The sequence below is a fragment of the Ylistrum balloti genome, unplaced genomic scaffold (assembly GCF_031769215.1).
Source record: "Ylistrum balloti isolate Yb309-2 unplaced genomic scaffold, AGI_CSIRO_Ybal_v1 Utg369944, whole genome shotgun sequence".
In the NCBI taxonomy this organism is placed as follows: Eukaryota; Metazoa; Mollusca; class Bivalvia; order Pectinida; family Pectinidae; genus Ylistrum; species Ylistrum balloti.
In genome coordinates this window covers 310,799-338,545 of record NW_026782050.1, presented here as the reverse complement: position 1 = coordinate 338,545, position 27,747 = coordinate 310,799, and the positions used below count along the sequence as shown (strand labels likewise).

At 35.5% G+C, this 27,747-nt stretch overlaps 1 protein-coding gene across 1 annotated transcript; it reads right to left on the bottom strand.

Moving 5' to 3' along the window:
* Positions 1-211: 211 nt before the first annotated feature.
* On the bottom strand, positions 212-27,747 carry LOC132547276 (PH and SEC7 domain-containing protein 2-like). Its single transcript, XM_060211040.1, has 12 exons — positions 26,278-27,747; positions 25,808-26,001; positions 25,575-25,633; positions 25,224-25,357; positions 24,744-24,840; positions 23,635-23,716; positions 22,978-23,206; positions 22,592-22,736; positions 21,751-21,894; positions 19,884-20,053; positions 17,787-17,829; positions 212-1,836 (listed from the first exon to the last, which is right to left on the bottom strand). The coding sequence occupies exons 1-11, from the start codon at positions 27,645-27,647 to the stop codon at positions 17,793-17,795; spliced, it is 2,661 nt and encodes an 886-aa protein (XP_060067023.1). The 5' UTR covers positions 27,648-27,747; the 3' UTR covers positions 212-1,836; positions 17,787-17,792.

The window sequence follows — 27,747 nt, the reverse complement described above, 5'->3', positions numbered from 1 at the left end:
TTGGAGCTTTACATATATCCAGTCGAACGTAGGGTACATGTGCGTTTTGTATAGTGCAATAATTGCAGACCACTAGAACCATTTTGACCAGGTTATGTGAATGTAGCCTACAAGATCTGCTCAGATTATATCAAAACAAACACCTGTAAAATAAACAAGAGTGAACTGTATTCTGTTTACTGGTAGATTATACAAAAAAAGAAAACACGAGTTGCGGTAAAAAATAAATTTTATTAGATGTTCCATACAATTTTCTTAAACCACAGGAATATTTTTAATCCTAAAGACGCATGATAAAAGAAGTTAACTAGAAAGTCTACTGTTAATCATTTTTAATCTACAGAATAGCTTGTTTATATTGCATGTAAACTTGAACAACCAATAATATCTATTTCACTGGTTGATATAAAAGTAATGAGAATTAATGGTATCTAAAGAATGTGATTTCAGTATGAATCTACAAATGAGTTGTCAATTTTTGAATTCAATATCTTGTATAAACAACTTTGGTGATGAGTAAATAATTGGGGGGGGGGGCATGTATACATGATTAATGGGAAAGAAAATACTGTTTTTAGTACACATGCAATTAGAAACATAAATAATAGCAATCCATTGCACAGCAGCCCATCCTTACTATATCATGGGAGTTCAAAGCATCTTTGCTATTTACAAATCTATATACCACAGGGGATCAGTACAAACAGCAGGACTGAAATCTACCAAGTTGCAAAAGTCAATATTGCAGACCTTTAAATGGACCAAAATGACCTGTAATGGTGAACTTTAATTTGGTGATGACAATTATGACAAACTGTTAAATGTATAAATGAGTCATCTGCGGGATCCGTCATTCTCTTGGTATGAACTGTCATCATTGAAGGATTGAAAAGTGAACACAACACTGGTCATTTTGATCACACAATATCTTCATGGCATGGTACTTCAATATCATGTTATTGTAAAAAGGACAATTTACCTTCCCATTTAGTGTCCCATCATCATTATAAAAAAATAAAACATCCTGGAGGAAAACACTTGCTGGATTTTAGGTCCAGGCTTTAAACTTAATTACTGGTGGAAAACATAATTGATCTAGAATGGACATGCAATGTTTTGTAAAAATGTTACATTAGCTAATACATAATCAGTAATACAATAATTGAAATCTTAAATCTGAATTTTATGAGTACAAAACAAGGCTCAAGAGTACAAATTGAGGCTCAAGACCACAACCTATTTTTCACATTACTATTGCCTGGATGCCAGTAAATCTGAAATGACCTTACAATGCTGTTCTTTGTTGAGAGGGAGGATTCTTCGTTTTAGCAGCTGAATGGCATGATCAATATATATTGAAACTACTCCATTAAGGTCATTTTCATAGTATTTTTTGTAGTACATGTATACTGTACAATACTAATGATTACTGATATGGACAGTCAGGTTGACATGATGCCTATGTGGTAATGAAATAGAATATTTGATATACAATATATTGCATTCAACAACCAGATTATTGAATTTTATATAAATTATGGTGAATTGTTGTACAACACATTAATAATAAAGGTTAGTGTGACGAGAAATAAACGACATTCAAGGTCAAACAGTCATATCTAGGTCAAAGGTTACATTACAGATGATATTCGTATCCATGTTGGAACATTACAAAGTGCTGTACAAGGATAAATATCCGAGGACAAGTCATATAACCCCAATGACACTCTTGTGACTTGAATGATGTTGAAAGCTCAAGGTGGATGGAGTCAGAAGTGTGTAATGGCCGATTCTGTATGGATATAGTTGTCATTGCTTTGTTCTTGGTCACTTTCCCTGTGGAAGATATCAAAGCCAAGGTCAGATAAACAGCACTAGTGTTTGACATACCACCGATCAATTGACTGGTAATCTCAAAGTATGTTTAGGCAGACAGTTGATCAGGATGTGATGGGAGCCGAAGATCTACCCATGATCAAGACACATTACAATATTTTATTTGAAAAATAAAACATGGTTAATTGACACATTTTTTATATTAAAAATACTTTCAATTAAAGTTTACGAAATTATTTTTGCATAATTAACATCTTAAAACTAAACATGCTGCAGTGATGAAAAACAAAATGCACAGACAGAAATTAAGGGCTATATTTATCACTGTATGTGTACAAATAAGATGTACCATTAGATATTTGTTTTTCAATAACAATATCAACATGGTTATTAAAGCTATATTCTAAACACAATGAGCTGGTCAGGATGAGATAGCTCTAGACATATATCTTTAATCCTCTAATTTTAGGGCCCTTCAGTCCCAAATGGAGCCCTATGCAACCATTCAGTTAAATGTTCAGCTTGGTTCAAAATAAATGTGTTGGCTTTTTCGTACCAAACACATGTATTTGTAGAAAATTCATGGGAATCTCAATTCCATGCAGACTTTTAACCTTTTTTTAATGTCTGGTAAAGGTCTATCTAGGTAATTTCTACAACATGCAAGTCCCTATTTGGGTATGAGAATAATTAATGGCCCAATTCTGGTATCATGAAAGTGTTCGTCTATGACACGACATTCTTCAAATTTTAAGATGAAGTTTGGTTGAAATTCTGTGATCTTTAATGGAAAAACTTTGAGATTTAATTTTTAAGACACTTTGTCATGAGCCAAGCTCTTACAATCCTCACAGCCAAGTAAAGTAAAACCAAGTACAAATGCACTAAAGTCAATGATAATTCAGTAACTGACATGATATTGTCGTTTTTTTTATTTAGTTACCCTCTTTGTAAATTATCTTCTCATTCAATAATAATAATCTAGTGTAGAGATACCACACTTCACCTAATATAAATGACACTGATATTGTCACAAGTTAACAGTGACAGATCAACCTTCACACAACACATGACATTCAAATCAGTGATATTACCGTATTATCTCATTATTTATACTTGTACATATTTCCAGTATTTGAACTGCTACCCATTTCTGAATACAGACTCCATGACAACTCCTGGATATATTCGATAAAATGTTGATACAGTTAAAAAAAGAAATATTTCCAATGAAATTTGGAAATTGCTTAATTTCTTTGAAGTCTCATAAAAGATGCATTAATTTAGGAACCAGACTGAATCTGTGATATCACTGATTCGAACATGTGATGAACTCAAACCACTCGATCATGACTTTTTTTCACACATCTTTTAATGTACAATTGTTAAGGTTAAATGTTTCCTGGTAATATTAAACCATATTGTAAGTCACATACAAAATACATGCAGGTACAGGGAGAATGACATTTGATTGGAAATGATTAAAACATTAGAGCCAAACCAAGACTAGAAATCACCAAGGGAATCACACAACCATCACACGCATGCTTTCAGAATGTTTTACAGTGAGACTTTATCTGCAGCTGGTGTTGGAAATGAATCAACTAGTGCATGTTAATAATTTTGCACATTTCAAATGACTTTAATTCATAATGATTTGAAATTACTCAACAAAATTAAAATGAAGTGGTGTTTTTAAACAGAAACCAAGTGACCATGTTTATAGAGATAATTTATAGACAGATGTATAGTTGTGTAAGCATCATATTAAAAATCTGATATAACACAAGGAGTGGGATAATGACATGCAAATAAAACAGTCGCAGAAGTGAAATGAAACTTGTAGAATAAAAATTGTTACCTGTACACAATACACATCCTGTGTTAGCATCTAATAAGAATGTTGTGATAATGATTAGAACAACACAATACGAACAATTTTAAATACATGTTGTACTATTTTGGTTTTCAAACTAATTGAAATGTATGGACAGCCATTACCAATCTATTATTTTTTTAGAAACAACAACACAATAAAAAAACAATTCAAAATACATATTTTACCATTTTGGTTTTTTTTTTTAACAAACTGAAATATTTGGAAAGGCATTACAAATGTATACAATCTTTGGACCCTCATTTAAGATCTGGGTCTCAAGCTGGCCACCAATTTATGAGAGGAGGACAGGTACCCAGACCTGAAGTTCTTGGCTTTCTTATATGAAAGTAGAGTTGGTAGTAAGATCCATACCTGTAGTCTTTGATGTACTAGTTCAAATAGAATTAGGACAGGTAGCAAATTCTTATCTGAAGTCTGCCTTTTTATATGAAAGAAGGACATATCTGGGTCAATTCCTATAGTCCCCTACACACCCAAGTCCTGAGAGGTGGACAGACCCATACCTGTAGTCATCTGTGGCTTCTATATGTTAGGTCAAGTTAAATCCTTCTGAGGATCCCTCTGTCTCTCATACATAGATTATAGGAGAAGAAGTGTGTCCCTGGATTTGCCCTCTCCTCTCCATTCCCATATATGAGACCAGGAAAGGGTTAACAAATCCATTGCTGAAGTCTTTGTCCTAATGAATAAGGCTACAAAGGGTCCTTCCTAAGTTTATCATATATAATAAGATCAAAAGTGAATACTCCTTGTGGTCACTGACTTTATGATAAATAAGGATTTTTTCTCAGTACTCGCTAATTATACTGAAATCAAAAGCAGGATTGACATACCTGTGGTTCCCCATAACTATCATACTGATATTGTGGGCAAGCTTCTCCTGGATCCCTAATTTTACCAGATATAAAAAGCAAGATCAGAGGATTTTTTTGTTGGTCCTCTTGACCCCTATTTCAAGCATGCCTTCTTCGGAATTCTCTTTATCCTACCAGGATTGGTAGCTTTGTCCCTTCCTGTTAGCCCTCTCAGGCCACAATAGAAGTACCGAGATTTCAGCATTTGTTTTTTAACAGCTATCACCTGCACATGTGATACGGGTATCTAAAGCTTTTTCAAGGCTCATGAGGAAGGAAAAAAGGATCAGAAGTCTGTCAATAAATGGCCACAATCCCAAGTTAAACCAATCATAATCAGTCAGTGGGCCTCTGTGTATGTCTGGTCAAAGGTCAATAAGATAATGCAAGTGGTATACCTCTAACAAAATTGCAGATATTAAAAAAAATAAGGCTCAAATATTTAATGTCCAAAATGAAAAAATATTTCAGAAATCAACAAGGAACAAGACATTTGTCCTGATTGCAATATAACATTCCCTCATTTATACAACTAATTTGTTCTCTATAAAAATTTACATACCACCCCCAAATAATATTACTTTCTGATGAGGAAAGTAACAGAACTGTCTTTATTGCATTACTGAGAAAAAAAAGAGAAAAGGTTTCAAATGAGCGAAAAACAACTGATTTACAAATCATCCCTGAGGTATGTCTTTATACACTGTGTCAATAATCTTTGGTGTTAAAGTGGATATAAAGTGGATATTAGTAACAAGTTCACCATGGTTACCAACAAGCACCTACCCATCACCCATTAGTTTATCTCCCTATCACAGCAAGTCTCTAATCTAGGGATCAGCAAATCCTCAGTCTTTTCATTAATCCATCACATAATCTGTACTTAAGGAACCAAGTAAGGATGAGGAGTAAAAAACAATCAGAGTTTGTACTGAAAGCTTAACTGTAATATTTGTTGTGATTTATACATTTGTTGTAACAATTGATCGTTAAAGTTTATATAGGTATTGTTAGTAACTGTTACTATGTTTCATCATGGAGTAGGTACACAGCTTTGATAATGACTTTTACAGCTGGTTTTAATCTATCCTTCATTACTCTTCATTACTATATTGTCACTTTTTATATCGACCTCGATACTGAAACCAAATACAATAAATATGGTGTAACACAACAACACCATTCATTTTGTTTCACTAATACACTAGTCTGTTGTCTTATAGTTTACAGTGCAATATCAACAGAGATGAAGACACTGATGAAGCTGATGTGCATTCAGATATCTAAATAAAGTTCTTCATGTTGTAGTGCAAAACCAGTACATTTGAAAGCTTTTGATTGCTGAATCTACATACATGTATATAAATAATGCTGTTAGGATACGAGACTGATCAGGTGCTTCTGAACTCTTTAACCGGTACCATAAGTGTTGTCTCTGGGGACTGTCCTTCCTGTGGCTTCGAACATCAGCATCAGTCAGCACTCCTCTGGAGGTCTTCAGTTAAGGTCAATCTGCTGTATTCTACACAACTACAATACCATCTCCACACAAAGCAACACTTACACAAGCTTGGAAAAAAAACTTTATAAACTAGAAAATGTTTACAAGACCTGAATGCCCACAAATGTATCAATGTTTGATGAATTTACAGAAGATGTAAAATGTGACCTTTGACCCTTTAATTGATGACCATTTTGTTATGATAAAATGTAGAACTTGATATGACATCATGATATGATGAGGGTACGAACCCAATCTGTTAAGCGGTTCTCAAGTCATGACGTTAATTTGGAATCGAATGAGACATGATGTGATACAATGTGACAGGATGGATTTACAAATGTGCATGACATTATTACACTATTCTTGAAATGTGAGCTTAGAATCATGATTTTGTGATATCACCTATGTTAAGTGAAATGTATAATTTGATTTTTCTATGTGAATTCTATAACATCATATAAAAAAAATAACAAAACACACGGATTTTAATCTGGTATTTATTCATTCACACTTCCAGGTGGAATAAAATAAACATATGAGCAGTACAACTGACATGATCAGGGCTGGACATCAGTATAAAACTCACAAATGCTCCATACCTCTAGGAGACATGAAGGAGACACACAAACATACAAACATGACCCAACTCTATTACATCAACTCCTAAACCTTAAATACATCAAACCATTTTACTGATATCCAATCAGCTATCCCAGACTATTCTTTTGTAAACAAGAAATTTCTAAATATGTGTATTTAGTAATTATTTCAAAACACTGGTGCTGATGGTTTTTCCATTGCCTTATTTAACAATACATAGACTACCTGTTACATTATTTGATGTTCAGGGCAACTCTGCTACCACAAAGTGATTGGTACTATTGAATTGCCTCACGTACCAAGAGGATTTTCCAGAAAGACACAAAGATAGAAGAGAGAGACAGGATTTAGGATATTGATGCTCCAGAGATGGGTCATACCCTTATCATAGAACACAAAGACCAGTCCTTTACAAACTGAGGGTTCCAATATTTGGTAGCTAATGTTGAATTGGGAGTTTGTATATATGCTGTATTAATTATAATACATGTATTGCAAATACATTTTACAGATTGTCAGACAAACGGCCTTCATATATGAAACTAATTACAGAGACCGCACAAACCAACATGTTATTAAGACTTGAATATTGTATTCTAGAAAGCATGGGAACCAATGCACTCATGAACACACAAAGCTGGCCAGTTAAATAATAAAATCCATGTTTTCCAGTAAAACAAATGATTTCACTTTTAAAACAAAGTACAGTATACACAATAAACCCTGGTTGTAACAAATGTTGATAAAAGAGGTGTTTCTCTGCTTTCTCAATATCTTAATTGTTTTAACATATACTCATATATAAATTTTTTTTCACCTCATACAACAATTTCAAATCATGATTTTTAGAAACTTTCGTTTCAACCAGATTTTAATTTCAATCAATGATTGCAAAGAATATGTCTGACCAAAAAATTCCTAAATAATAAAAACCATATTGGGTCATATGAGTTATCCTCTTTGTACAAGATTAAGTGTTTTAAAAACAAAATTTCTAAAATAACTGAACACTGAAGATTATACCATAGATAGGCATCAATTTTTACATAATAGATATTAAGCAACCTGGCATGTATGTGTAGCATAAGAGTTGCCTTATAAAATAACACTCATATTACAATTGTATTAAACATTTGTTATGCCAAGTAAAACACAGCACTTCTATCTATTATCATTTGGATCTAAGTTGTATACACCTACATTTCATTCTTTTACTGGTAAAACATCATCATCCTGTTAATTCAGAACAAATTGATGAAATAAATTTCTCCCTTGTGACTTGAAGATAGGAGAAATGTCTTTAATTTTAAGGTAATAAAGCTGACAGCAAATAAGCTACTAGAAAAATATCATTACTCTGGGTTATTCAATACAAGCTTTAAATCCCTGTGACCTTCAAGTAGGTCAAGGATATTCATTTGAACAAACTTTATATCTTCTAAACTCAGTAAACTACCAGTCCAATATGCAGTAAATCCACTTCAGGCCACTTGTTAGGAGTATTTTGAAGATGGTCGATGCTAGACATATGGATGACAGAAAGATGCTACACTCTTCAAGTACACTAATTTTCCTTTAATGCAGTTGAATAATACAAAAAAGTACCTATTGCGGAAACATAAAAAGTTAAATATGTTATTAAACACTTCTGCAAAACCTTCATTTTCTTTCCTATACATATCAAAATTTTCCTTTATATAGTAATAGTATTCAGCTATATCTAAGGTCTACATGTACATGCTGGGTTGCTTAATTTCTATTAATCAAATAAAACATGGCCTTAAAATGAGACAATCAATTTTTGAATCCCGATTCAAAATATTCAGGACAGGAAGTGATACAATGATTTTTTCACATGTGTTCCTCAGGATCAGCTGAGAGCTAACAATGAACAGATTTTACACTAATCCTATATCAACAATAACTGGATCATATTTCAAATCTGCTTCCAATAAGAAATTTTAACAGAGGTATAAAATTTTTACAGTAATTTTCCCTGGGTAGACCTAATTCAGAATATATTGTGGTATAGACTGATGCAAAGACACTGGATACAAACTTGATAAACAGAGGTATTTTATAATCCTCTGTCACATGTTTAGGTCACAGAATGATTGGGTTTACTGAAAACCAGTTTAACCCTCAACACAGAAGTCATACAACATTTTTTTTTAGATCTGAAATGTCCATGGTCCCTATCCTTAACATGCGGCCTAAAAACAGGCCAGTTATTATGTCACACACATCCATATGTCAACAACCTTTACCAGAGATTTCTATAAAATTTCATTTTCTTTTATGTGTATGAATATATATACATAAGTTAAAAAGATTATAAAGAACCAACAAACCGAGAAGACAGTGAAACCTAACCTATAGGATAACATAAAAACTAAAAGATATACAGGAACATCATGTGCAGCACCTTCCTGAAATAATATTAGATGGGTAAATATCTGACTAAAACCCACTACTTCTACTTAGTAGTGGGTACATATGTGTGTTTCTGCTTCTGGTACATACATGCATACCAGCTGAGTAAAAGCAGATCTGGGGTTATGTACTAAAACACCCATAAGCAAATGACCAATCATACTGAGGATATTCTACAGAACTTAAATAGTAAAACATTGAGTAGCTTACTGTTGTAGAAATGCTGACGACATTTCTACAGGAAGTCAGTGTGAAGGTGAAAACAGTACTTTGGTAGTATATCTTTACTGATCTATAATGGAGACTGCCATCATAAAGGTTGGTACTTATTATTGACAAGTTTACCAAAGCCTGTACCACATGTCCGAAACCACTGGACACTATGAATTACAAATTTAATCTGATGACAGACAGGTCTTCAGTAATGAAGGATTAGGATTTGTGAAATTTTTAGTGTCAATAGCTAAAGAAACATCTCCTGTAAAAGGTTTGTCACTGTTTACACAAATAAAAATACAGAAAAACATCAATACTCCACCCAAGTATTTATGATTGTCTACATCAAATCTAAATTGAAAACTATTGATTTTTCTTATCAGAGCATGTAGTCCTGATTCCACACTAATAGATGGACCTGGTCATGTAAAACTGTTTCAAGTGTCAATAATATTCAACACTTCATCCTTTAATGTCTACATCACTGTTTTCTCTATTTTGAAATTCTGTATCTAAAAACGTATATTGGACATTCTACAAATACTGAGAAGATATATATATGCTGAAACAACTGTTCTATATATGTAGATAATGTATGTTTAGTAGCTTCCCGGATATACCTCTAGATCCCCCTCCCTTAAATACACATGTATAATTGTTCTGTCATGCAACCTATCGATCACTAATAACATCATGTGTTGTCTTTTTTATAAAGTACAATTATTTATGCTAAAGTTTACTACAACAGCATGCTTACGATAAGATCCAACAAAACACTACACAAGATGTATACCCTAACATAAAGACAAAAATACTCAAACTAAAGACAGAGATTCATTCATAAACGGAAATTATGATTGAGCAATTAAATAAAACAATTGAAAATACAAACACATACTGTGATAGATATATGTCTGTTCATATACATACTACATATTCACTTATTTGTAATGATTTATGACTAGGGACAAACATATGTTTTGTTAATAGCATACAATATAGGCTAATACAAGCAAAATCTAATGACAACATCCAGTCAAGCCAATACATAATCTACTGTAATAAACAAACACAAGAAAAGGATGTGGTGTGTCAACATCACAGATCAACAACAGCAGTGTCAACATCACAGATCAACAACAGCTGTGTCAACATCACAGATCAACATCAGCTGTGTCAACATCATTGATCAACAACAGCTGTGTCAACATCATAGATCAACAACAGCTATGTCACTGATTTAGTTGTGTGTCAACATCACAGACCAACAACAGCTGTGTCAATGATTTGGTTGTGTGTCAACATCACTGATCAACAACAGCTGTGTCAATGATTTGGTTGTGTGTCAACATCACTGATCAACAACAGCTGTGTCTATGATTTAGTTGTGTGTCAACATCACTGATCAACAACAGCTGTGTCAATGATTTAGTTGCAAGTCAACAACACAATGACAGATCAACACACATTGTGTTAATGATAAAGTTGATAAAGTATTATGTTAATAATTTAAATCAACACAGAAAGATGATAGAGTTGTGTGTCACCATAACAATCAGACCAAAACTAGTTGTGATAATGATAAAATTGTGAGTCAATAACTCAACACAACACAGGTTGTGTCAGTGATCAAGTTTTGAGTCAACAACATAGATCAACACCAGTTCTGTCACTGATAAAGTTTTGAGTCAATAACATAGGTCAACTCAGCTTGAGTCACTGATAAAATTGTGATACACAAATCAGTATCTATACAGAATGTGTTACCATTACTGCCCAGAACACAGATCAAACTATATGAGTCAATGATAAATTGAACTAAACATTTAACAAAAGAATGGCACAAATAAATGGCATCAATATATAGGCAGGACAACCATACAGAAACTAGCCCACTGAAAAACTGTAGGAAGGGCAACCATACAGAAACTAGCTCACTGAAGAACTGTAGGCAGGACAACCATACAGAAACTAGCCCACTGAAGAACTGTAGGCAGGGCAACCATACAGAAACTAGCCCACTGAAGAACTGTAGGCAGGGCAACCATACAGAAACTAGCCCACTGAAGAACTGTAGGCAGGGCAACCATACAGAAACTAGCCCACTGAAGAACTGTAGGCAGGGCAACCATACAGAAACTAGCCCACTGAAGAACTGTAGGCAGGGCAACCATACAGAAATTAGCCCACTGAAGAACTGTAGGCAGGGCAACCATACAGAAATTAGCCCACTGAAGAACTGTAGGCAGGGCAACCATACAGAAACTAACCAATGGAAGAACTGTAGGCAGGGCAACCATACAGAAACTAACCCATGGAAGAACTGTTGGCAGGGCAACCATACAGAAACTAGCCCATGGAAGAACTTTAGGCAGGGCAACCATACAGAAACTAACCCATGGAAGAACTGTAGGCAGGGCAACCATACAGAAACTAACCCATGGAGGACTGTAGGCAGGGCAACCATACAGAAACTAGCCCATGGAAGAACTGTAGGCAGGGCAACCATACAGAAACTAGCCTATGGAAGAACTGTAGGCAGGGCAACCATACAGAAACTAGCCCACAAAAGAACGTTGGCAGGGCAACCATACAGAAACTAGCCTATGGAAGAACTGTAGGCAGGGCAACCATACAGAAACTAACCCATGGAAGAACTGTAGGCAGAGCAACCATACAGAAACTAGCCCACTGAAGAACTGTTGGCAGGGCAACCATACAGAAAGTAACCCATGGAAGAACTGTAGGCAGGGCAACCATACAGAAACTAACCCATAGAAGAACTGTAGGCAGGGCAACCATACAGAAACTAACCCATGGAGGACTGTAGGCAGGGCAACCATACAGAAACTAGCCCATGGAAGAACTGTAGGCAGGGCAACCATACAGAAACTAGCCCACAAAAGAACTGTTGGCAGGGCAACCATACAGAAACTAACCCATGGAAGAACTGTAGGCAGGGCAACCATACAGAAACTAACCCATGGAGGACTGTAGGCAGGGCAACCATACAGAAACTAGCCCATGGAAGAACTGTAGGCAGGGCAACCATACAGAAACTAACCCATGGAGGACTGTAGGCATGGCAACCATACAGAAACTAGTCCACAGAAGAACTGTGGGCAGGGCAACCATACAGAAACTAGCCCATGGAAAAACGGAAGGCAGGGTAACCATACAGAAACTAGCCCATGGAAGAACGGTAGGCAGGGCAACCATACAGAAACTAGCTCAAGGATGAGGATGAACTGTCTCAACTAGCAGTGACATAACAAGAAGTTCGCACTTCCCCATAACACAACATAAAAAGAAATACCAAACCAATTGCAATTTATCAAACATGATAGTGTTAATAATAACAAGTATAAAGACACTACAGGTCATAAACGATTTCTAGTAGACACAACACACTGGTCATTGTCACTAGTAGAAACAAGAACCATGTCAACATCTTCAGTAGTCACTACAGGCTTGTCAACAACTTCAGTAGTCACTGCAGGCTTGTCAACATCTCCTGTAGTCACTACAGGCTGGTCAACATCTCCAATAGTCACTACAGGCTTGTCAACATCTTCAGTAGTCACTACAGGCTTGTCAACATCTCCTGTAGTCACTACAGGCTGGTCAACATCTCCTGTAGTCACTACATGCTTGTCAACATCTCCTGTAGTCACTACAGGCTTGCCAACTTCTCCTGTAGTCACTACAGGCTGGTCAACATCTCCTATAGTCACTACAGGCTTGTCAAAATCCCCATAAACACTCCAGCCATGTTAACATCCTCTCCAGAAGACACTAAGGGCTACTTAGAGACTGAATCACAGAACACATCCTATAAGACACGATGTCAGTGAGATCTACCTTGCAACCTGATACCTAGACACAAGACTCCATTAGCACAAACAAACAGCTGTAGACTAGAAACCGGCCTTCCCATTAGATAATCTGCATGGACCAGAAACGAGGCTTCTCATTACATAATCTGTATGGACCAGAAACGAGGCTTCTCATTAGATAATCTGTATAGAACAGAAACGAGGCTTCTCATTAGATAATCTGTATAGACCAGAAACAGGGCTTCTCATTAGATAATCTGTATAGAACAGAAACAAGGCTTCTCATTAGATAATCTGTATAGACCAGAAACGAGGCTTCTCATTAGATAATCTGTATAGACCAGAAACGAGGCTTCTCATTAGATAATCTGTATAGACCAGAAACGAGGCTTCTCATTAGATAATCTGTATAGACAAGAAACGAGGCTTCTCATTAGATAATCTGTATAGACAAGAAACGAGGCTTCTCATTAGATAATCTGTATAGACCAGAAACGAGGCTTCTCATTAGATAATCTGTATAGACCAGAAACGAGGCTTCTCATTAGATAATCTGTATAGACCAGAAACGAGGCTTCTCATTAGATAATCTGTATAGACAAGAAACGAGGCTTCTCATTAGATAATCTGTATAGACAAGAAACGAGGCTTCTCATTAGATAATCTGTATAGACTAGAAACAGGGCTTCTCATTAGATAATCTGTATAGACCAGAATCGAGGCTTCTCATTAGATAATCTGTATAGAACAGAAATGAGGCTTCTCATTAGATAATCTGTATAGACCAGAAACGAGGCTTCTCATTAGATAATCTGTATAGACTAGAAACGAGGCTTCTCATTAGATAATCTGTATAGAACAGAAACGAGGCTTCTCATTAGATAATCTGTATAGACCAGAAACGAGGCTTCTCATTAGATAATCTGTATAGAACAGAAACGAGGCTTCTCATTAGATAATCTGTATAGACTAGAAACGAGGCTTCTCATTAGATAATAGATAATCTGTATAGAACAGAAACGAGGCTTCTCATTAGATAATCTGTATAGACAAGAAACGAGGCTTCTCATTAGATAATCTGTATAGACAAGAAACGAGGCTTCTCATTAGATAATCTGTATAGACAAGAAACGAGGCTTCTCATTAGATAATCAATATAGACTAGAAACGAGGCTTCTCATTAGATAATCTGTATAGACTAGAAACGAGGCTTCTCATTAGATAATCTGTATAGACAAGAAACGAGGCTTCTCATTAGATAATCTGTATAGACCAGAAACGAGGCTTCTCATTAGATAATCTGTATAGACTAGAAACAGGGCTTCTCATTAGATAATCTGTATGGACTAGAAACGAGGCTTCTCATTAGGTAATCTGTATGGACCAGAAATGAGGCTTCTCATTAGATAATCTGTATAGACCAGAAACGAGGCTTCTCATTAGATAATCTGTATAGACAAGAAACAGGGCTTCTCATTAGATAATCTGTATAGACCAGAATCGAGGCTTCTCATTAGATAATCTGTATAGAACAGAAATGAGGCTTCTCATTAGATAATCAATATAGACTAGAAACGAGGCTTCTCATTAGATAATCTGTATAGACTAGAAACAGGGCTTCTCATTAGATAATCTGTATAGAACAGATACGAGGCTTCTCATTAGATAATCTGTATAGACAAGAAACGAGGCTTCTCATTAGATAATCTGTATAGACAAGAAACGAGGCTTCTCATTAGATAATCTGTATAGACAAGAAACGAGGCTTCTCATTAGATAATCTGTATAGAACAGAAACGAGGCTTCTCATTAGATAATCAATATAGACTAGAAACGAGGCTTCTCATTAGATAATCTGTATAGACAAGAAACGAGGCTTCTCATTAGATAATCTGTATAGACAAGAAACGAGGCTTCTCATTAGATAAACTTTAACTCCTGCTTGATGCAGAACAAACTCTCCACTTTAGAAGTTCATTACAAGGCTAACATTACACCAGATAACGACATAACATCTGATGATACGATCCTATTGTTAGAGGTGAACTATACCTCCAGATAGGTATAGATAGACTTATATGTTCCCAATATTACTAAGATCTCATTATGTATAAATGAGAACTTTCTATGAAGTTACCTAAAGAGCAATGCTTTAATTTTCAATATAAGATTTTAAAAAGATATAAAGCAGTATATTTTAAATATATGTCGCATAAAACCTCCAGAACAAAGAAAATGAAAGCTATATATATATCTCACCATAATGTTTGGTTTACAAATGGGACGGATAAAGGGTGTCACATGATTGTTTATACATCCATTCCTAAACATATATTAGTTATACTTAATATAACATAAACTTTTAAAATTAGTTCATATGTTTTTTGGATAACATAAACAGCTGGATACAAGACTAGCATTGAGAACATATTGAATACAAACTGAGATACTATAGTATAACATCCTTCCTACAGAAGTAACTGAAGTGCTGGAAAATGTCCTAACACTGTCTATTAAGTGGAATTAACCCATTGCTATTGCTAATTAAATCAGTTAAAAGTCAAGAGGAGCAGTTCAATCTAATCAGATTTGATTACTGGCAATGTTTGCCGCATATCAGGTTAATGGTAACAATTAGCGATATAGCTGAGTTACTGTCATCTATAACTCAAAATATTTCTAGAATTCCAAAGAAATATTTGTGACTTACTTGTCTGTCCCCCTCATCTCAGTTATCTACCAACCAATTACCATATTCCTCAACTTCTTGGTACATATGTGTAACTTGAAACAAGCTGTTTACAAGTTGATAACAGCTGACCCCTAACCTGGGTGGACGTGACTCATTGAACATGTCTGATTGTCCTCTCTCCATCCCAGCAGGCTACTGGCCAAGTACCATGACCTTTAACCTCAATTCAATAATCACTGATTTATTATACAGCATAAGTTGTTTGAAGAAACATGTCCTTTGCTTTTTGAAGAGGTTATAAAAGCTAGCTATAATACAGAAACTTTCAGGCATTTTGAGAAACATTCTCAAATCAGGTTTGGCATACCTTCAGATCATTAAATATAAAAAAGCAATTCAGAGCTCAAACATGCTCAAAGTAAATAAAATAGCTAAGCCATGCATGTCAGATCCAATATCAACTTCCTACAGCTAATTACCTACTGTCTAGAGATGTCCAATCAGAATACAGTATTGGGTGTCCAATCAGAATACGGTAGTGGATGTCCAATCAGAATACAGCAAAGAGTGTTCAACTGGCACAGAACTCTTCTAGCCTTTCATTGTTACCCATGGTAACATCATTACTATCTGTTCTCACCAGTAAATTCTCACTGTTACCATGACACTACATCATTACTATCTGTTCTCACCAGTAAATTCTCACTGTTACCATGACACTACATCATTACTATCTGTTCTCACCAGTAAATTCTCACTGTTACCATGACACTACATCATTACTATCTGTTCTCACCAGTAAATTCTCACTGTTACCATGACACTACATCATTACTATCTGTTCTCACCAGTAAATTCTCACTGTTACCATGACACTACATCATTACTATCTGTTCTCACCAGTAAATTCTCACTGTTACCATGACACTATATTGATATATGTTCATATTGTTGCTTACAACACATTTCTTTTCTAATTTCATCAAAATGCATCAGACAACAACAGCATTTAGAAGTTAACTAAAATCTGTTGTGTGGAACTTTCAGGGATGTCTAGAATTGCTGGGAGTTAATGTCTGTAGGTTTAAATAATGAGCAAGCAGCCATGCTGTGAACTATCTACTGCTATATCATGCTGACCTGTAGTTAGTGATCAACAATGCCGCTATGGTACCATACTCAAATTACTTCTCAGTGACAAGTTGCCATGGTTACCATATTCAAATTACTTCTCAGTGACATGTTGTCATAGGTACCATACTAAAGTTACATCTCACTGAAAAGTTGCCATGGGTACCATACTCAAATTACTTCTCAGTGACAAGTTGCCATGGGTACCATACTAAAGTAACATCTCACTGACAAGTTGCCATGGGTACCATACTCAAATTACTTCTCAGTGACAAGTTGCCATGGGTACCATACTAAAGTCAGTGACAAGTTGCCATGGATACCATTATAAGATAACTACTATTAGAAATAACAGTTGCTCTGGGTACCATTATATTATGAATATTTCTCAGGGATATTATTGCGGTGAAGTACAATTGTTAGGTTGTTTCTCAGTGACTTTGTGATGAGGTTATGTGACATTGCTGCAATGAAGTATTTGGGTCAATTCTCAGTGAACTTCTCACTATATAAACCATTGCTAAGTCAAGATTATTTGCTGTTAATGTTAATTCAACTGGCAACGTATGTATACATATACTGTGTTTATATTTAGAGTGCAATATAATAAATACAGAAAAATGAAAGTAAGTGCTTATTTTCATTGTTTCAGGAAACAAAATGCACAAAAAGGCAGTTTTGGCAAAATCAAACACCTGTTCTAGATTGTGTCTGCAAAAACTTTGAAAATACAGAGGATATCACACCAATGCATGAAGTTTTTGTAATAAAACCTTTCTCATACCATGTCTCAGACAAGGGTACCAACAGTCAACATATCCTCTCTCCTGGCAAATACAAAAAAAAACACCAAAATGGCTATGTACATATGGATGATTCTGTCTCAACAACCACCTACCTACACTGATAAGTGAATTCCTCTCAAACTTTTTTCAATATCATCAAGAACTAAAATGCAACAAATTCATTGCTATAGTATATAAGTGACAAGAATTGAGGGTATCATTAATGTAGAGACAACAGGGTACCATCACAAATTCTGACTAGATCTTTTCGCATGATATATATTTCTCAAATATATATACTTTATGTACAGAATTTCTGACTCTTAGTCATTTCTTTGTCTGATTGAATGTGATAAATGGAATATTAAAGAGAGTACAATGTATGTGTATTATCCACCCTGTGACTTGTTATAGTAAAACTAATGGCACTAAAGATATTGAAGACAAAATCATATATAAAGTACATGGAAAATGAAAGTTGATTAAAATCAGAACCATCAAGTCCTTAATAAATAATTAAAGCAGTAAAAATTACATAAAAATCAAACAAAACAAACAACTTATATTCACAGATCAAAGCTTATTATATGTAATCAGTACAACAGTCTTTTAAGAAAAACAAGTGTATAATTTTATATATATATAACAGTGTACATTAGCGATTCATTGACAAAATTACAAGTTATCCTTTATAATTTAGTATAGCAAGGGCACCAGACAATTGAGAAAACATAATACATAGAGGTTTAAACAAGAGTTCAAGTCTTCTGAATAACTCTCTCTTTACATAAAATGTTTATACAAAAGTCCTTGAAATTTCACCCTTTTTCTTATGTTTGCCATTGGTCTTAAATCTTAAACTGACACTATAACATTATAATTATTCACAGATTCTGTAGGACAAATTTTCGGGAAGAGTTACTGCTATATTCTCTATAGGGTCAAAGAATAATTATTCCTGGTACAATAATATATTGTGCTGAATTTGGTAAAAAATCACAAACTCATTCCAGGCTAGTGAACACTTTGATGAATTGATAAATGATACAATATAAGCTTTCATCCTTTTGGTGAGAGAGAAAAAGCCATGATTAAAAACTATCTGTTACTTTGTACATTTTGCTGTAGAGTTGAGATACGATTGATGTCCGACAACCTCTACCGTAAATGCTTGTAATAAACAACACTGTTGATAAGGAACTTTTATACATCAGTAATTTTTCAGACATCTTAACCCTGTCAGCAATTACTTCAGGAGAGTTATTGAAAATGATTGGAAATATGGATTTCAGAAGTCCTTAATACTGACACATCTCAAAAACAGAAGCTGAACAAAGTAAATGCAATGACACTGCTAAACTTACCCAGAAACCGTAACCAACATGATAATTCAACATGAATTAAGCCATAGAAATGTTACTATATAATATATAGAAATCTGTGTTTCCTGATTACACAACTTACATGGTCCTCTGATGCACAGACCTGAAATCCATGATTCTTGCAGAAATACTTAGTAATGCTTTGTTTGGTTATAAATACAGTTATATTTAGTAAATAAATATATTCATCCCTATTCTATACAAATTAGTAACACACCGTCAAATCCAGTTGGTATTTGTTTGGCAAGTGGACTGTTTAAACAATGTTTACATGTCTTAGGTATGACCGCTGACCCAACAGCTAGCAATTGTGAGTGTTCTAGCTTTATAAACATGCAGTGTTTTCTACTAGCAATCAGCATGCAGTGTAATGTGATAATATTGGATAATCTGTTGTTGATCTACATCAATATATATATATATATATAGTTAGTGTAAAGAAGTACCACTCTACCAACATGTACCTGTGCCATTAGTTAATCAGTCATTTTCCGTATTGATATCAAAAAGAATTTCAGTCATATAAAACCTTCCTCACATTATAGCACTTAGGACTTCAATCTCTCATCTTTCATCAACGTTCATCAATCAATTACTTTCTATTTTCACAGTGATTAATAATTATTGCACTATCCTTGTTCTCACAAAACTCTCACTCAGATAATGTCATACTCTACATGTTGATTTTGATAGATAGCGGCACGGTAACTGTACCTATCAGACAGGGAGCGTTGCACCGGTCGTTTCTGTACGACTTTCATCTCATCTGTCTGTCCATTCTCCTCATCCTCCCCAATGACAGTCTCTACCAGGGAAGGCTCCAGCTCTGGGTAGGTAGTCATACGGGACTGGAGTAAGTAAGTGTAAGTCTTGTACCGCTTCAACTGAAAAAAAAACAAAAATACAAATAGTTTATGTCGTTTTTTGAACTGGAAGAGGTGAATATACAACAAAGACAGTCTGACCAAATAAAATGTTGTGGTTATTACAAATATTAAGTCAGACAACTTAAACAAGAGGCCCAATAGGCCTGCACCATTTACCTGACACTCAAGTGTTGTTTACCAACACCCTTTAAAATTGAGACAAATAAGATGGGCCACAGTCAAATTGATTTAACTGCTAAAATTTTGAAAATAGGTTAAATTGTTATTTTTTGAACACATCATTGAAATTTTAGGCTTGAAGGCAATTATCATGTTTCTTTCTCTTTTTGGATTTAGAAGATATTTGATCATTTAGCCTCTGTGACAAACAATACAAACCAAAGTCATTCAAGGTTAAAATTGGTAACCTTTGTGTTAGCATGCTACAGGCCCAATATCAGCACTCTCGGCCTCTTGGTTATTAAGATAAACTTGATACAAAATAAGACATTTGACCCTTGTGACCTTGAAAGAAAAGGTAATTAACATGAATAAACTCTGTAGCCCTTCATAGCCCATCATCATAGCCCATCATCATAGCCCATCATCATAGCCCATCATCACAGCCCATCATCACAGCCCATCATCACAGCCCATCATCACAGCATGCTATTAACCAATGCCTCTTTGATATTGATCACAAGTTGCTTAAATATCAGTACCTTAAGCCTCATGGTTATTCAGAAGATGTTTTAAAGATGTTTAACTCATTTAATCCCTGTGACCGTGAAAGTGGGTGAAAGATATTCATTTGAACAAAGTCAGTAGCCCTTCATCCCTGCTTGCTATAGGCCGGATATCAGTATCCACAGCTTCTTGGATATTGAGAAGAAATTGCTAGAAGGGGAAATGTTGATGCTGAACAGATAACGGATGCTAGATGACATAGTGCAGTCTGGCCTTATGGCCACCATATTTTGACTTGTATATACGCTGTATTCTACACTATAACCAAAGCTCACTTGACCTTTGCCCAGGTGAGCTAAGGAATCAATATAAGCTGAGGTTCACATAGAGTTTACATATATACTCTTTTTGGATCGAAGAGATCGGGGCATATTGTTTTTGTGCTGTTTGTTTTTCTGTTGTCAACTTAACTTTGCCCATAACTATTGCACTGTAAGAGGTAGGGCTTACATATTTGGCATGTGTGTTCCTTGTGACAAGACCTTTTTGGTGGTACCAAACGTTTGAACAATGTGACCTTGACTGTGACCTATGACCGACATTTGAAAAATTTTAACACTGGCAATAATAACTATTGCATCATACAAGGTAAGGCTTTTATATTTTGCATGTGTGTTCCTTGTGACAAGACCTTTCTGGTGCTAATAAAATTTTTGACCATGTGATTTTAACTTCTAGCAACCAGGAGCATGGTGTTTCATAAACACATCTTGTTCACTATACTCTAGTTGCCTCTAACACCTTTTGTCTTTACTAGCCTGAACTGCTAAGAATATCACATGTAATTAGGAAACAATCAATTATGACTCTCCTAATTTCATCATGTGACTTGAATAGAGAAACAAAACAGCATTTTGCACATTCTATCTCCAAATAGCAAAAAATTAAGCAGGAAACAGCGAGAGCTAAATATATCAATGTGAAACATTGTGCAAGTAGCTTAGATCAAAATTACAGTCAGTGAATACCTCACTCTCCAGAAAGCTTTCCTTCTCCAAATAGTCTTGTATAAGGCGGGCCTTGGCACCCTTTTCTGGAGGAAACTGACGATGCTCTTGAAGATCCATCTCTACTTGGGTACACATGACTTCATGGCGTTGCAGTTGGTCACGCTACACAAAGAACAATCAACTAAATGTACACATTTATTTTATAAAGATGTGTCACCTATCGTAACTAGATGTAAACATTTAGTTCTATAGAGATGTGTCACCTATCGTAACTAGATGTAAACATTTAGTTCTATAGAGATGTGTCACCTATCGTAACTAGATGTAAACATTTAGTTCTATAGAGATGTGTCACCTATCGTAACTAGATGTAAACATTTAGTTCTATAGAGATGTGTCACCTATTGTAAATTACCCAATCTGCTTTAAACATACCTAGCATTGCAGCATTTGACATTAGATATTTCCAGTAAAATACATATCTTAATGTCAAGGAACATCATGTTTTATACAGAAATCTCACCCTATAAAATCTCTCTCTCCTGGGCAACTGAATTTTAATCTCATATTCTATAAATTCTCTCCCTCTTGGACAACTTAATTTTGTTCTCACTTTCTATAAAATCTCTCTCTCCAGGTCTACTGAATCTTTATCTCACATTCTATAAAATCTCTCTCCTGGGCTACTGAAATCTTTATCTCACATTTTATAAAATCTCTCTCTCCTGGGCTACTTGATTTTTTATCGCACATTCTATAAAATCTCTCTCTCCTGGGCTACTGAATTTTATCTCAAGTGAATCCCAACTATACATATTGAAAGTGATATCTAATCTAGTGAATATGAAAGTGTACTTACAAGATTAAATTTGGTGTAGGTAGCTGGTAACAATGGCCGCTGGAACTTCTTTTGTGAGCCCACAGCACCTGGCAGTTGAGGGGACGAAAGGCTGGCCGACACAAAATTGATGGTGTCAATCCATTCCTGGAGCTCACGACTGTCACTGAAGTCAGAACCACAATTCATATGACCTGCTGTTCTTTACAATCCATATATTTTGAGGAAGTTTCACTTTTCTTTAAAGTGTGTAGACATGCCTTCACAGACTTACTTATTCAACACATGTTTTTGAACCTCTATCAGAAATCCTTTCACAATGTTCTCAAATTCATATTGAAAATATATTTTATTATAAACCAACAGTAACAAATACATGTTTTTGTTTCAAATTAAACCACACTTACCTGGTTTGAAACAGATATTCTGCCCCATCTGCAGTGAGAAGCCTAAAGACATGCTGCTTCTTTGTGTAGTCAGTAGCCTTAGAGGCGAGGCAGTGGTGGATGCGTATTGCATTGTTAGAACCCTGTATGAGCTGTCCTTTCTTCATCCCATGTTGGTCCTTATAGAGGTAGAATATCAAATCACGCAGAGAGACATAGTACATCTTCCATCCTCTCTTTCCCAAGGGTGCTGGAAAGAAGCAAATTTATCAGGTGAAAATATACAACATAGATACTTCTTACACAGATGGCTTTTTCTCCTCTGACTGTTTAAACTGGAAATTTGTTGTAGAATACTAATGTACAAATATATCAACTAGAATTAATGGAATTTAACAAATACTACCATGAACTCACAGGTGACTCTTCACTGAAGACAATACCAAATAAGTCAGAAACACACTTAACTTTTTAAAGTATGTTGTTGAATATCAGAAAGATCAACCATATACGATGATTTATGTATAACATTATCTAAATGAGAATTCAAGCCTACAAATAAGGATAAACCAAATGTACGAAGTATCAACACACATTTTTGTTTGGATACAATTATATTCATATCCTGATTCTTTGCTTGCATTTTATCTAAGAATTACAACTATTGATAAAACTTACTTCTTCTCCTGTCTGCTTCCATGCAGCATTTTCTCATCACATAGCCATTTTTATATTCAGTGGCTTTGTCTGGGTCAGGTACCTAGTAAAAATAAAAGCCATTTTTATATTCAGTGACTTTGCCTGGGTCAGGTACCTAGTAAAAATAAAAGCCATTTTTATATTCAGTGACTTTGCCTGGTTCAGGTACCTAGTAAAATAAAAGCCATTTTTATATTCAGTGACTTTGTCTGGGTCAGGTACCTAGTAAAATAAAAGCCATTTTTATATTCAGTGACTTTGTCTGGGTCAGGTACCTAGTAAAATAAAAGCCATTTTTATATTCAGTGACTTTGTCTGGGTCAGGTACCTAGTAAAAATAAAAGCCATTTTTATATTCAGTGACTTTGCCTGGGTCAGGTACCTAGTAAAAATAAAAGCCATTTTTATATTCAGTGACTTTGTCTGGGTCAGGTACCTAGTAAAATAAAAGCCATTTTTATATTCAGTGACTTTGTCTGGGTCAGGTACCTAGTAAAATAAAAGCCATTTTTATATTCAGTGACTTTGTCTGGGTCAGGTACCTAGTAAAATAAAAGCCATTTTTATGTTCAGTGACTTTGCCTGGGTCAGGTACCTAGTAAAATAAAAGCCATTTTTATGTTCAGTGACTTTGCCTGGGTCAGGTACCTAGTAAAATAAAAGCCATTTTTATATTCAGTGACTTTGTCTGGGTCATGGTTCAGTGACTTTGCCTGGGTCAGGTAAAAAATAAAAGCCACACACTAGAAAATAAAAGCCATTTTTATATTCAGTGACTTTGCATGGGTCAGGTAAAATGACACACTAGATAATTAACATTCTATAGATTAATATCAAATACAATGACTCTACTATTGTTAATCCTACTGATGATAAGGAAAAATACCTCAAAACACAGAAAGGAACATCAGGGAAATTGTTAAGACCCTATCACTGGATCTGTAAGGAAAAGCTGTGAATTGGTGACATTTAGAGAACTTACATCCAGGAAGGGATTAAAACCTATGGGTGCTGCTGACATTAGAGAGAACTTACATCCAGGAAGGGATTAAAACCTATGGGTGCTGCTGACGTTAGAGAGAACTTACATCCAGGAAGGGATTAAAACCTATGGGTGCTGCTGACGTTAGAGATGTAGCTGTGCGATCCTCCGTTTGACTGTGCTCCTCATCATGGTCATCATCACTGTATAAATAAACAATGGTGTACATAATCAAGCGTGTCAAATTGCTTCTGTAATTTCAAGAAAGTCTCATGTTTTACTGAAATTCATAAATATAATTACTGTATACTTTTTCTTTGATTCAGCAGGGCTAATATCCAGCGAGTGTCTCAGTTGAGACTTTTGGCCACATCCCTCAGGCCCCTGGGTGATGGGCCCCATATAATTTACAAAGCTGGTTCATTTTTTCAATCAGGTTTGAAATTTCATTAAAATAGAATCATGGGTTTTCCAGAAGAAGTCAAAACGGTAAAAAGCTTGTGACCACACGCAGCATGACACTGGACAAAAGGTAATCACAAAAGGTCACCACGAGACTTCTCAGGTGACCTAATTATCAACTTACACTGCCCACTCTATTGGTTCAGCCTTGATATTCTGGTAGATAATTTTGAGCAGCTCTTTTGGAAAGTTTTCACCATCATTGAGCTCTGCCAGATTTTCGATAAACTCTGCACATGTCATTTTTCTACCAATACTCTGAAATATAAATGAGATGTCAGTATCAGAGAGAATATTGGATCTGTCTTCAGTAACCAAGTAGTCACACTTTATACCGTAAAGTCCATGATACAGGAGAGAATCTTGTACAAAGCTGACCTGGCCATGAAGATCTGTCTTCACTTACATAATAGCCACTTTTTATCAAGTTAAGAATCTGTCTTTGATACAGGAGAGAATCTTGTACAAAGCTTACCTGGCCATGAAGATCTGTATTCAGCAACATAATAGCACAAGTAAGTGTATGGCAGGCATCTGCAAAACATTAAACAGATAAATTTAAATACATACCATGACATTACAAACTTACATCAGATTCAGTTGTTTTGTCTCCCTCCATCACACACATAAATCATGAAAAATTACATAGTTGTTATCTTTAGATAATTTATCAAATACGATCTACAACATTTGATAAAGTTGTATTACCTTCAGAATTATAAATGCCTTGATTACTTTCCATATATCGTTTGGAGAAGTGAGCTAGCACCCGTTCCCTTTCTTGTGTTTCTCCAATCAGAGAGAACTGCCGTAGGAACTTTCTCAGAGCCATATCAAGAGTATTCTTCTCAAAATCAAAAAACTTGAGATACTCTTCAGATACTAATGCACCAAAATCATTTCTGAAAATAGGAAAAGGACGGTATAAAACAAGGTCTACACACTATCATCATGGCTGGGTGATTGTTACATGCCAATTTAATATAACACTCACATATAGGAGAATAGCAAGTAATGTAATCAGCCCTCATATAAAGTGAAAGTTATTTTTGGTCATTACCTGTATCAAATACAGCTGTCGCTGATACAGAAGTGCTCTTTCTATATATACATGTATGTACACATGGTTGATCAGTACCACTGTCAGAATGTATGTACTGGTTGTAATGTATACTTACTTCTTACTAAGATGTCTCGACACATCAGATTTTTTGAATCCATCCAAGTTATACAGTCGTTTGGCAAGACGCTGTGCTGATGGCCGATCAACACCCTTCGCAAGAGGTTGATAGTCTAAGAGATTAGGATCAAGTGACGGGTCTAATGAATATCTCTGACACTTTTCATCATCTACCTCAGCACTTCCCGTATTATTTTGTGAGCCTTCTAGACAGTTATTATTTACAGCACCATCACCAATCATATCATTGTCCTCTTTGGTTTTGGCTTTTTTCATATGTGCCTCATCCACTAGTGTTATAAACCCAGGTATGAACTCTTTGTCATGGCACTTGTCTCCTTTGTGTTCTGGAGAACTGTCAAGACTTCTGGAGGTTAACATTGCATCTCCCTCCCCGATTCCTTCCAGTGAAGCTGTGGAGTTAGTTGTGCCATGTTGTGGTATTTGATCTAATGAGTATGCCTTATTATCTTCCTCAATATCTATGGCTACTAGAGAGAATTCAGACTGAAGCTCTTGACTTTTACTGGGCCGTACACTCTGGTGACTACTACCCTTTACCTGTACAAACTTTTCGGCACTTTTACTGGTGACCATTTTAGAGTAGTCGCAGTCCTTTTCTGATTCATTATAGTCCTTCACATCTTCACTAGAACTATAGGTATCGCTATCTTTATTTGTTTCAGTATCTGGAGATATCAGTCGATCTGAAGAATGGGTATTGTTCCCCACAATACATTGTAGAACTGTCTGTTCAGATATGTCTGACTTGATATCAGAAGGCGTTGAGACAGATGAAACTGATGTACTTGCAGCTGAGGACTGTGACCTCGTCATATCTGTCAAGTCCTCAGAACTGATTAAAGACAAGTCTGATACACTGTTGGGTTCAGTGGCCTGACTCCTGTCTCTTTCTAATGTCCCCGAATCCTGATCCTCAAACCCAGATTCGGCTGACCGTTGATTGTCTTTATTGAGAGTAGTACCCTCTGTATACTCCTGGACACCTTTCTCCTCTATAAAAACAGCATTGGTGTGTATACCTATGTCACTCAGATCAGCTGTATCACTGGTGTCCGTGCTATCAGATGTGCTTCTGTTGCTCTTGTCTCTAGTTTTCTGTGTTGTCCGAATTATCATGTCACCCGTCATAACAAAAGTTTCAAAACCCTTGTCTTTCTTGGTGTTATCTTTGGAGCTGGTCTCTTCAATCTTGGAATGTGTGTCCACCAGTCCATTTTCCTGAAATATGTGCTTGGGTTGTTCTTTGGTCAGTTGTTTTACTTTGTTATTAGCCAAGGTGTGGCCTGTGGCCCTGACTGGCACGGGGATACGGGAGGAGGCACTCTGAGCAACACGGTCCACCATCACCAGCTATCATGCAATCACATCAGGCACCCAAACCATTAATAGGTCAAGACTGTCCCTCAAGTGCAAGGCAATTCTTATCCTCATGATATGTTTTTAT